Source organism: Gossypium hirsutum, chromosome D08 (genome assembly GCF_007990345.1).
Source record: "Gossypium hirsutum isolate 1008001.06 chromosome D08, Gossypium_hirsutum_v2.1, whole genome shotgun sequence".
NCBI lineage: Eukaryota > Viridiplantae > Streptophyta > Magnoliopsida > Malvales > Malvaceae > Gossypium > Gossypium hirsutum.
In genome coordinates this window covers 36074325-36087683 of record NC_053444.1, presented here as the reverse complement: position 1 = coordinate 36087683, position 13359 = coordinate 36074325, and the positions used below count along the sequence as shown (strand labels likewise).

Below are 13359 nucleotides of genomic sequence, written 5' to 3'. Positions count from 1 at the left end.
TCTGATAAAAAATTGTGGATATACTTTTAGTAAACATAGTGTTTGCAGATTTAGAACTGTCAATACTTCCTCCTTTCATATCGTCTCAGTCCCTATGCTATGCAACATGGCACGCTAATAGCGGTACAATATAGAAATAGTAGTCATGCTTATCATGCAATCAGTTTAACAGTAACAATAGGCATACTAAACATGCAATCAGTAAGACAAAAGCAGTGATAACAGTAAGAGATCGTTGAGTATACAGTGACAGTTTGCATGTGTCACATATCATGCATATAACAGTAATAATTCAGTCAATCAAATCATGTATTCCAAAAGATACATGATATTAGGGTCTTAATTTAGTGTATAAAAACTCTAAAAACAATTCGAGGACTATACAAGGACTAAACTGAACATATCACAAATTTCTGGGCAAAGTTATAAAACAAGGGTCACACTGCCGTGTGACAGCCTGATGCCTTTGGAAAAAATACTCAGTCGTGTGGCCATGCCATGTAACAGCGTGAAGTCGTGTAAAAAATGATAAGATTTCCTACGATCAGGACACGACTATGTAATAGGCTGAGGTCACGTGATTCATGAAAGTTCCTAAGATTTACAGGTGCAAATGGCCGTGTAGCCCACCCGTGTGGTAGACCGTATGGCCCTAAAACTTTATACAGTTTGCCACCGACAATACAGCAAAACAAGTTTTTAGCAGCATTTTTAGCGGCGTTTGGATAAAAAATGCCACTATAGATAGAGCATTAACGCCGCTATAGGTCGACCTTTAGCGGCGCTTTGCAAAAACTTAAGCACAATGCCATCGTTTTATGTTGAGCTTTAGTGGCATTAGTGGCGCTTTATGTAAAACGTCGTTATAGATCGACCTTTAGCGGCGCTTTTTAAAAAACGCCACAAAAAAATTAAGCACAACACCGTCGTTTTATGTTGAAAATCGTCGCTATAAATCGAGCTTTAGCGGCGCTTTATCAAAAACGCCGCAAAAAACATTTTATCTGTCTATTTATTATTTAACTGGTTTGTTTATATTAATTAAAATATAATTTATTTTTAATTAAATATTTAAATTCTTCAGAAAAAAATAATGACACGTATAAAAAATTTGAAAGTAAAAACATAGAAAAATATTTGTTAAAAATGGAAAAAAATTAAAATACTGTTATTTAAAAATAATTTAAAATACTATTATTATGTTCAAGGTATATGGTTTAAGGTTTAAGATTTAAGATTTAGGAGTTACTATTTTAAGGTTTAGGGATTATGGGTTTATGGTTTATGGTTTAATGGTTAGGGTTTAAGATTTAGGGGTTAGGGGTTTATGGTTTATAGTTTATCATTTAGGGTTTAAGGGATAAGGGTTAGGGGTTTAGGGTTTAGATTAATTAGTATTTTTTTTAATTTATATATTAAATAATTTCTTATATAATTGTAAAAGAGATAGTATTAATTTTAATATATTATTTTATAGTTAGGGTCTTATTACTGTTCATGGTTTTAGGGGTTAGGTTATTAGGGTTTAAGGGTTAGGATTTTTTATAAAATGACAAAAAAATTAATTTATTTTAGGGTTTAAGTAAACAATAAAATTCTCTTTTAATTACTTTTGTCCCTTGTAATATATATTTGGGGTTTAGGGTGTAGGTTTATGGTTTGAGGTTTAAGGTTTAGGATTTATGATTTAGTGTTAAGAATTTAGTGTTTACGGTTTAGGTTGTAGGTTTATAGTTTAGTGTTTATGATTTAGGGTTTAGGGTTTGATGTTTATGGTTTAAAGGTTAAAGGGTTAGGGTTAGGGTTTATGATTTAAAGTTTAAAGTTTAGGGTTTATGGGCTTAAGGATTATGATTTAAGGTTTAAGGTTTGATTTTAAATAAAATGGTGCTGTTTTTCTCCCTATATTCTTACCCATCATCCAATTGGTCATCATGTATTCTTTTCGACAACTTGTGCACTATTTCATCCTCTTTTATTTATTATTTAGCTAGTTTCTATATATTAATTAAAATACAATTTATTTTTAATTTAATATTTAAAATCTTCAGAAAAATTAATGACACGTAGAAAAAATTTGAAAGTAAAAACATAGAAAAATATATGTTAAAAATGAAAAAATTTAAAATACTATTATTTAAAATAATTTTAAAGTGTTTTAGGTATATGACTAATTAAGTTTTTTAATTTATATATTAAATAATTTATTATATAATTGTAAAAGAGATAATATGAATTTTAATATATTAAAATTATCATTATAGTTTTTAAAGCTTTTTTTGTCATATTTTGAAATTTTTTGTTTTTGTTTTCTTACATAAAAAATTATATAAAATTTTAAAATTTATCTAATTATTTTAAATATTACTTAAATTTTCAAAAATTATTTATTTAAAATTGATATGAATTATATAATAATTAAATATAAAATTGTAAAACAAGTCAATCATTACTGACGTTTATGAGAAAAACACCGCAAAAGGTAAGCAATAGCGGCATTTGGACCAAAAACGCCGCAATTATGTATTAATTTTTTTCAAAACTACGCTGTTTCACTACAAGAATTTAATTTTTTAGTAGCATTTTTACTGAAAACACCGCAAAAGTTATACAATTAGTGACGTTTTTTATAAGCGCTGCAAATATTGCAAAACCAATTTGACTTAAAGCTTCCTTTTCTGAGAGATTTACCAAAAAAAGCCAAATTTTTTTATAAAATTACCGAAATAGGCCGGTTCTTTAATTATTTACCGGACTGGGCCGTTTCCCCCAAAATCGTGCCACGTTGGAGCGATGTCAGGGGACGGGGCAGAAGGTCGCGCTGACTTGGACACGATGTCGACGTGCGCGTGAACAGTGCCCAACGGTCAAAAAATTGACCGTTGCCCCCCCCAAACGGTCAAATTTTTTTTTTACTATATAAACCCCCAACCCCTTTTATTTTCACAAACAAATTCAATATCAATTTCTTTCAAAAATTCTCTCAATTCCTTTCAAAATTTCTCTCAATTCCCTTCAAAATTTCCTTCAATTTCCTTCCAAAATTCTCTCAAACTCTCAAATTCCTTCCAAAATCCTCTCAATTTCCTTCAAAAAATCTCCAAATACATATTAAATTTCTTTTTCCATTAAATTTAATTTTTTTAAGAAAATTTTAAAATTTTTTATTTTTTTTAAATAATTTTAAAATTTTTAATATTTTCAACAATGGCCGGATCATTGATTCGTCTTGATAGGAATCACATATCGGTGGAGCAAATGAACATGGTAAGTATTAAATTTAAATTTTAAATTTTTTTAAGATATTTTTATTTATGTATTTTTAGATATTTATTAATATATTTTTTGTTATAAAAGGCTGAAGATCGGGTATTGGAATGCAATATTCGGAATATGCATGCTCCATCACCGTTAATAGAGAACTACCTGCGGGAAGCGGGATTTTGGCACGTGGCGGCGGTAGGCCGGGGATGCAAGTTGGAGCCGAAACTGATCAGTGCGTTGATCGAGAGGTGGAGACCTGAGACGCATACATTTCATCTTCCATGTGGAGAATGCACTATCACTCTAGAAGATGTCCATCTGCATTTGGGATTGCCGGTGGATGGGCACCCAGTGACCGGGTCTGCCCAATCTAGCAATTGGGAGGCGGTGTGCTACGAGCTTTTGGGCGCCGTTCCGGATAAAATGGATGGAGGTAAGGTGGAGATGGGCTGGTTACGTGCCACCTTCCCCGGTCTGAATGAAAATTCAACCGAGATTGAAAGAATCCGATATGCTCGATCATACATTCTTCAAATAATTGGAGGCTATCTCATGGTCGACACATCACGGAGCCGTGTACATCTAAGGAGGCTGCTAAAACTCGTTGATTTTAGAGCAGCCGGTGAATTTAGTTGGGGGTCTGCCGTCTTGGCAACATTATATCGGGAGATGTGCGGGGCGACCAAACCGAGGAGAGCAAAAATCGGAGGTTGCCTGTCACTACTGCAATCATGGGCACGGTTTCGCTTTCCATTTCTATGTCCTCAAGTGAACCACCCATATACATTCCCACTCGTAACGAGGTAAATTTTATATTACATTTTGAAATTGATATGTAGATTTTGTAAGAATAAAAGAATGCTAAAAATTTATTTAATTAGGTGGAACCATTCGGCAAGTTATCGTGGAATACCGACTGAACTTGAAGATATACGGCTTCTATTGGAGCAACGCTCGGAAGCAGAAGTAAGTATTATTGCAAATAGATATTTCCATACATTCGCTAGTGGATTGATATTTAGTATTTAGTATTATGTATATATGTGATATTTCTATCATGTTCATGTAGTTTCAATGGACACCATACGAGGATCTGGCAGTCCGGGCAGTAATCCCGGAAGAGTTTTTACAAAATCCGAACGTTTGGCACGTGAAAGTGGTGTTGATCAACTATGCAACCGTGGAGCCCCACCAGACAGACAGAGTCCTACGACAGTTTGGATGTAGACAACCGATCCCTGCGGACCCTGAGGAGTTTGACGAGCACCACAAAATCGACCTTCGGCTATTAGGTACGGATTGGCCGTTGTACTGGTCAGTGTACACAGAAATGTGGGAAAATCGGAATGAATATCTACCTACTCGAGAACCAATCATCGTTCCCGAGTTAGCGTGCGTTCCAGAATACATGCCATGGTTTAGGGCCCATGGGAAGCCGTATTTACTTACGCCGGAGGAGAGGCGGCGGCAAATACGTGTCGGAAGGGAAAGGCGCGGGCCTCAAAATCCAAGGGGACAAAACTACGAGGGCAGCCCCTCAACGAGGCCCAGACATTCACCCGGTTCATCATCAGCGACCATGCAATCACCGTCCCCAACGAGAGCACCAACGCAGTCACCTGGCGCAGCCATTCAACAGATGATACCCACGCATTCACCTTTCCCTATGATGCCAGGTATGTTTCCTAGCCCTTATATGTACCCTAACCCGTACATGTATCCTTTTCCGAATCCTATGGCAGGTTGGAGCCAAATGCCCGGATCAGCTCCATTTCCTGTAATGCCGAGCGGACCACCAATAACTAGGCCATCGGTGCAGGAGGGGTCGCAAGGGGGGCCGTCGGGGAGCTCTCCTTTTTACCAATCGCCAGCAACGCATGGCTTTCAAACTCCGTCGCCGTTCATGATGCAAACACCTCCGCATACACTATTCTTTGAAGGTGGATCATCGTCCCAAGTCCGACAACCAGATGCCGAACCGGAAGAACCAGAATCCCCACCGGGGGAACAACAACCGCCGCTGGAAGCTAGAGAAATGAGGAATCCAGCGCGTAACCGTCGACGGCCGCCATGTGGAACTGAATCCCTCGGTCATAGACATTGATTACCGTATTAAAATTAATCATTTGATGTAATGAATTGTAGTAATTTATGATGATGTAATACAAATAGAATTTTTTCCGAGTTATTTTGACATTATTTGATTAAAATCCCTAACCCTACTTAATTAAAAACCCTAATTTAATTAAATTAAAAACCCTAACCTAACCTAATTAAATTAAAAACCCTAACCTAACCTAATTAAATTAAAAACCCTAACCTTATTTTAATTAAATTAAAAACCCTAACCTAACCTACTTAAATTAAAACCTTAACCTAACCTAATTTAATTAAAAACCCTAACCTAATTTAATTAAAAACCCTAACCTAACCTACTTAAATTAAAAACCCTAACCTAATTTAATTAAATTAAAAACCCTAACCTAATTTAATTAAAAATCCTAACCTAATTAAATTAAAAACCCTAACCTAATTTAATTAAATTAAAAACCCTAACCTAATTTAATTAAAAACCCTAACCTTCAATTAAAAACCCTAACCTTAAATTAAAAACCCTAACCTACTTAAATTAAAAACCCTAACCTTATTTAATTAAATTAAAAACCCTAACCCTACCCTAACCTAATTTAATTAAAAACCCTAACCTACTTAAATTAAAAACCCTAACCTAATTTAATTAAATTAAAAACCCTAACCTACTTAAATTAAAAACCCTAACCTTATTTAATTAAATTAAAAACCCTAACCCTACCCTAACCTAATTTAATTAAAAACCCTAACCTACTTAAATTAAAAACCCTAACCTAATTTAATTAAATTAAAAACCCTAACCTACTTAAATTAAAAACCCTAACCTTATTTAATTAAATTAAAAACCCTAACCCTACCCTAACCTAATTTAATTAAAAACCTTAACCTACTTAAATTAAAAACCCTAACCTAATTTAATTAAATTAAAAACCCTAACCTAATTTAATTAAAAACCCTAACCTTAAATTAAAAACCCTAACCTAACCTAATTTAATTAAAAACCCTAACCTACTTAAATTAAAAACCCTAACCTAATTTAATTAAATTAAAAACCCTAACCTAATTTAATTAAAAACCCTAATTAAATTGTAGTTTTACATAATGTTGGATTTCGTAAAATATTTTGACTGGTACTAACATTTAAGAAATTGTAGTAATTTGATAATTTAACCAAAATTTAATACAATTATCAATACATAATTGAATAAAAGGTAATTTCTTCTATAATTACATTCAACTATTGCGATTAGGGCATGATCGACTTGTATGGCCTGGGTTCCTACACCATCCGCACAATTTCTATTGACTGGCTATTTCTCGGATATCCATATTGTTCCGTATTCTAGTGGAGAAAGGTCGACCTTTCGGCTTGCGACGCAATTCTCTATTCGATAACAGCTTAAAAGGAGCAAGAGATACGGGCGGCTACTTACGTTCATCTGGGACCGGTGGGAAAACGTGTCTCCATACGTTGTACATGTTTTCTAATTTGTACACTTCGTCCACATAACTCAGCGGATCCAGACGGAGATTCTGACAGGCTGCAATAACATGAGCACATGGATAACGAAGTGCATCGAACTTCCCACAGTCACAGGTCCTGTTTCGCAAGTGTACACGATATTGGCCGCCAACAACGCCTTGGTGCGGTCTGTCGAACTCCGTCACGTGAAACCATAAATTGTCTCGATCGTGACACACAGCGTGCATGATATTTGCCCTCGCCTTCGCCTTGTTCATTTCTTGAACTACCTTACTGCACCATACATGCCCACCCTGCACCTGGCCTGCATAAGAAGCTGCTCGCTTTGGAAATAGCGCCACTAAACGAAAATATGTCTCTCGCACAACCGCTGTTATCGGTAGATGGCGCGTTCCTTTAAGAACAGAATTTATGCATTCTGCCAGGTTCGACGTCATATGGCCATATCGTAGGCCTCCGTCGTATGCTTGTGCCCACTGTTCGAAACGTATGTTGCAAAGGTAGTCCGCCCCTTCCCTGTTTTGGGATTGCAAGATTGCCAACATCTCGTGGAAACGATCTTTATTCATTTCATACCCTACCAATATAAGAACATAGCGAATATTTTATACCCCTTCTACGAATAAAACTAATTCAATTTAACAAACGAAATAATACAGTTATACAGTAAATACCCATGTTGGTCACTTGTCGTCGTTCCGTCTTAGATGGATATTGCCTGTAGTAGTTCGAAGCAATGTGTCTCAGGCAATATCTATGGTCTGTACGCTGCCACAAGCTTCCCTCTCGATCAAATGCAGCTAGTATACCAGCGCCCCGATCTGAAATAACACAGATATCAGGTTGGGGGCACACATGCCTCCTTAACCTAGAGAGAAAGAAATCCCAGTCATCAGACGACTCCCCCGGTGTTATTGCATATGCAATTGGAAGAATTCTCCCACCGTCGTCCTGTGCCACTGCAACCAGTAACCGATGAGTGTACCTACCGAACATGAAGGTACCGTCAATTTGTACCAACGGCTTGCAGTACGGAAATACGTCTCGACATTGCTTAAAGGTCAAAAATAGGCGTTTGAACACTTGGCATCCACGTAGCAATCAGCCGTTGTAGTACGCATGTTCCGTTTGAAGGTCTGTGATGGCACCTGGGACGTATCTCTCTAGCACCTGACACCATTGCCATATTTCATTATAAGAGGCGTCCCACCCACTATGCATCTTCTCCAATGCCTTTTACTTAGCTATCCAAGCCTTGCGGTAAGAGGGCGTGTACCCCATTTGGCTACGGATATTGGCAATTATCACCGGCACTGAAGTCCGAGGATCTGCTTTTATCGTGGGCAGTATCAAGCTAGCCAACATAGCTGAATCCATTTTCGGATGATCTTCTGAAACACCTGCATAGGGAGGGAGTACATTAAGTAATGCAACATTGGAAAATCCAAAAATTATTCATACACATTCAATACTGTACCTGCAGCACATGTATGTGGACCTTTGTACTTTTTGATCTCCCACAACCCTGTCCTCTTCCTTAACGAGGCGACGATTTTCCATGAACATGTGCCGTCTTGCACCGCACACTTCGCCTTAAACTTATCAAATTTTGATTTAACGACGTGGTAATTAACGCCGTTTTTGATGCTATGCTGTTTCAAAGCACCAATAAAACTATCCTTATTGGTAAACTGATTACCAACTTCAAGTTCACCAACATCTACTCCCGAACTTGTACGATCGCGCACCCGGTGTGGTAGATCTGGAAACTCTAACGCATCATCTGCTGATAGATCGACATTATGCATCTGCACTCATATCACCATCTTCACCTTCTATTGGAATAGGCTCCAGTTCAGAAAATAATCCCACCTCTGCACCATCCGGCCTGGGCTCTCGAGGTGGATCCACATCGGACTTACCTTCTAACCCACAATCATCTGCAGCGTACGACGTCCCCTCACCGGTTGATGTCGTAGGTAGTACGTCATCCCTTCTTCTGGGCATTTGATAACGCCCCCAATTGGATGTAGATTGCCATCCAGTAGAACTTGATGCGGTTCTCCAGCTCGTATTTCTAGCGTCAACCGTCGAGCCACCGACGTACATGTCCCATCCACCGACAGAGTGTCTTAGGGGGATGTGCATTCGACATCGCTACCGAACATGGGTTGTTCCGTATTTTGTAACACGCTAACCGAGTGTCAACCAGGGGTCGTGTATACATCTCGAACACCGGACAGAAATACATCATTTGGTGACGTAAATTGTACATATAACTCAATATAAGTTGCTCCGCTAGCAAGATGAGTCTGCACCATTGCCTCCAAGCTACGAGCACCTTTTATGTCGAACGAGTCATATGTCACCGGATCAACAAAAGAACAAAATCGATACGTCATTGACTGAACTTTCATTGGCGTGGTTCCGGAGATTTTACGCCTAATTCTTTTACGGAGTTCTGTCAAATCTATGTTTTGGCTAAATGACAGTCGCATCGTATTCTCCGACAAAAAAACAACACCATTCTCGGTGTGGCAAACCTCACCATCGTAGTAAATAACAGCACTAATACGTTCACTCATTTTGAAACTCTAAATTTCCTAACCCTAACATAAAATGTTTCTGCTCTGAGTTATGCATTCTAAGAAAATTCTCTGCCTAATTTATAGCCTCAGCCCAAACTTGCTACTGTAGCGAAATCGCGTCCACGAGGGCGCGATTTGACACTATTTGCTCAGAAACGTAAAAAAAAAATATTTCCTACATGACCAACTGTAGCGAAATCGCGTCCACGAGGGCGCGATTTGACACTATTTGCTCAGAAACGTCAAAAAAAAATTATTTCCTACATGACCAACTGTAACGAAATCGCGTCCACGAGGGCGCGATTTCACAATTTCTTCTCATATAGCATCCTTGTATCAGCGATTTTATACTACTTCCTCAGAAAACGTCAAAAAAATTATTTCTCACATGACCACTGTAGCGAAATCGCGTCCACGAGGCCACTATTTCATAATTTCTTCTTAAATAGCATCCTAGTAGAAGCGATTTCCCACTATTTAACCAGAAACGTAAACTCGAAAAAAAATTTTCCTGGACCCTAACTCCTAAAAAGCCTGCACCCTAAACCTTAAAAGCCATAAAACCCAGGCGTAAAAATCAGGGTCAAAATCGCGTTCCCGATACCGCGCTAAGTGACAGGAGGTCGCGTCCACGTCAGCGCGACCTGCTGACGTGGACGCGACCTCCTGTCACTTAGCGCGGTATCGGGAACGCGATTTTGAGGGAAATGGCTCAGTCCAATAAATAATTAAAAAATCGGCCTATTTCTATAATTTTAAAAAAAATTGGGCTTTTTTTGGTAAATCCCTCTCCTTTTTTTTCCCAAATCAGATTTGACTTAAATGCCAAAATTTCATTTCCCCAAGATTTTCCCTCCCATTAATCGCTGCTTAGTTTTCCCTCCCATTTCAAAACCCCCTTTAGAAAATGGTTTTATAAAAAATCCCTTTTTCCCACTTTCCCTCCTCCAAGTTTTCCCTCTTCTATTTTCATTTTTTTTTTCCTTTCAGAACAAATAAGATTTTGAATCTCTTCTTTTGCTTCTGTAAGAAACCATCAAACTCTTTTTTTTTCCCAATCTTCCAAAATATGGAAGTCCATACATCTTTTCCTCAAACCCTAATGACAGCTGATCTACCTCCTTCAGAATCTATAGTTTCTCATGAGCATGTTGATGGGTTCCGTCGAGTTTTGCCATTGGTTCCCGATTCTTTGTCTGGGTCTTCATCTGTTTCTCCAATGGCCGTTGATTCTATTAGTACTGAAGCCAGGGAAAATCCCATTGAAGAAGAAACCGCCGCCGGTCCTTCGCCGGCACCGGCTTCTTCTACTGAATCCGAGCCGTCTAAGAAACCTGAAAACTGTCCGCAAGAGGAAGAAGAAGACGAGAGATGGCCTCATGGTGTCCGAATCCAGGCCTGAAGGTTTACCACCTTCTCAAGGAGGGAAATATGTTCGGTTTGGATCGACTTCCATGCCTACTCAAAAGATTAATAATAGTTCTCAGGGTGATGTGTTCTCTGTTGTTTCTCAGGTTAAGAGATTTTTTCTTTATTTTTGTTGTTCTCCTTAGTTGAGTTGTTCTCCCCCCCCCACACCTTTTTAGTTGGTGATAAAAATTACTTATTGGCTTATTTGTGTTTGGTGCAGGGGATTGGGAGGTTATCTTTGGTAGCTGCATCCGCTGCAAATGTTGTCCAAGCAGGGACGAAGGAGTTCACCTCCAAGGTATTTTTGGGAATTTTAATTATGATTATTGTATTGCATGTCGATATCTTACACTGATTAGTGATGATATTCTCTGATGTTGAATCCTTTTTTATTGATATTTGGATGTTAAAGCTTCTTTTAGATGTGTTGTCATGGTTTATCTTTATACGGTTATTTGATAAATTGTTTTTGACTATATGATTTTACACAAGATGCATGATGAACAATCACAATCCTTATTTGCTCCATAATTAGGCCCCGAATGGTATGTGAAAATACTTGATGTATATAGGACCTAATGTTTAAATATACTATATTGAATAGCGGATTGAGCCTTAGCTTAGTTAGCAACCTCTTTGTTAACAAGGAGAATGTGGGTTTGCACATATGCTCATTTTATTTTTTTATTGATGGGTGAGGGAGTTTATGAGTAGTTTAGGTTTTGTATAAAAGATGTACCATATTGAATAAAATTATGTAAATATAATCAAAATCCTTAATTAATTAATTAATTATTTTTGTTTCTATAACCAAACTATGAGAGAAAGAAAAGAGAGTAGAACAAAAGGGAAAAAAGGAGGAAATTGTAGCAGCAAGTTTCTCTTCCAAGTTAAATTCTTTGACTTCAACTATGCCCCTCAATCAATGGGTTAAAGTTTGTCAACAACAGTTTAAATGTTTAATTTCACTTTATTGCTCTCGTAGTATCTTGTTTAATTTCCAAACTAAAGATAACTTTCACTCCATTTCACCTATTTTCGTTTCTTGTTAATTTACCTTTTTCTGCAAATTAAAGTTTCCAAAGGCACTGTTAGGGTCAAAGATGCTCCTTTAACTTGCTGGATAGCTGGAATGCAATATTCTTTATTTATTAAACCACTAGGCTGCTTGATTATGACAGTTCCATGGAAAAATATAAGAACTTATTAGAATTGTATAAATTGTTCTTTATATTTCTTCTCTTTTCATATAATTTATTATTCATATTTCTTATTGCTTTGCTATTAGAGAATATAGCTGCTGCAAAATAACATGTTTTTTAAGTTTTTTGGTTACAATTTTATGGTATAAGATATAGAAAAAAATCAGTTGAACAAAAGGCATAATTGCATTTTAAAAAGTAACATAAATAGATTAAAAAGATAAAATAACATATAGAAATGTAAAATATTATTAATAAGAATGATATTGATTGAACTATGACGTTACTAGGTAGCTTGGATATAATTATGGGAGAAGTTAGTGTTTAAATGATAAGTTATACCAAAGTAGTACAATATATCAATTCCTTTTACATATTGGAATCTTTGAAAGAGAGGTTTATTGGGTTGTAATTTTATGATAGAAGGTGAAGTAATTGCATTTAAAAATGTAACATAAATAAGATTAAAAAGATAAAATAGCATATAGAAATATAAATATTTATTGATAAAAATTGTGAAGGAAGATTTGCTCGCTAGATTTATGAAATTGAGAATCCTTTCTTAATTAAAAGAATGAAATTGATTATGTCATTATTAGGTATCCTGGATATTATTGTGGAGAAGTTATCGTTGAAATCTTAATTTATACAAAAGTAGTACAAGATATCAACTCCTTTTATTGATTGGAATTTTTGACGGTCTATTGGGTCATATTGTGACTCTTGCTTTGGGATTACCTGGGTTAATTTTGGGCTAACTTCTTGATGTTATGGTTATAGCTTGATGGTTTTGATCTTTTTGTTGCTATATGTACACGGGCTTCGGTTTCTAGAAGTAGATACACAAGGCAGGAATATGATGCTGCCACATTTGCAGGTTAAGGAGGGTGGCTATGATGCCAGGATTAATGAAACGGTTAGTGTTGTCATTGCAAAGACGAGTGAAATTGGCCAGAAGACTTGGGGCATCATGAAAGGAGTCATGGAAATAGCTTCACAGAAGGTTGAGGAATACACTAAATATGGCTTGAACTGGAAAAATGATGGTAACTGGCAACGAAACGATAGCGAGAAGAATGGATATTATCAGGAGTTTAAACAGGAGAATAAGGGATGGAATTCTACTTCTGGTGGACAAACCTCCTCCGGTGTAAATTATAATTCTCATAACTCAAATTCTGGTTGGACATTATTTACTGTTTTTAAAGTTTTTATGTTTCTGTAAATGTAATCTTTTATTTGGAATTGAAAAAAGAAATTTAAAGACATTGTTTTATACAGTAAGGCCTTGTTTGATAAGTCACTGAAAAAATTAAATCAA

At 36.6% G+C, this 13359-nt stretch overlaps 1 protein-coding gene across 1 annotated transcript; it reads left to right on the top strand.

Moving 5' to 3' along the window:
* Window positions 1-10348: 10348 nt before the first annotated feature.
* On the top strand, window positions 10349-13314 carry LOC107917696 (probable ADP-ribosylation factor GTPase-activating protein AGD6). Its single transcript, XM_016846982.2, has 3 exons — window positions 10349-10940; window positions 11057-11134; window positions 12916-13314. Exons 1-3 carry the CDS (start codon window positions 10569-10571, stop codon window positions 13261-13263), a joined length of 798 nt encoding a protein of 265 aa, XP_016702471.2. The 5' UTR covers window positions 10349-10568; the 3' UTR covers window positions 13264-13314.
* Window positions 13315-13359: the final 45 nt, after the last annotated feature.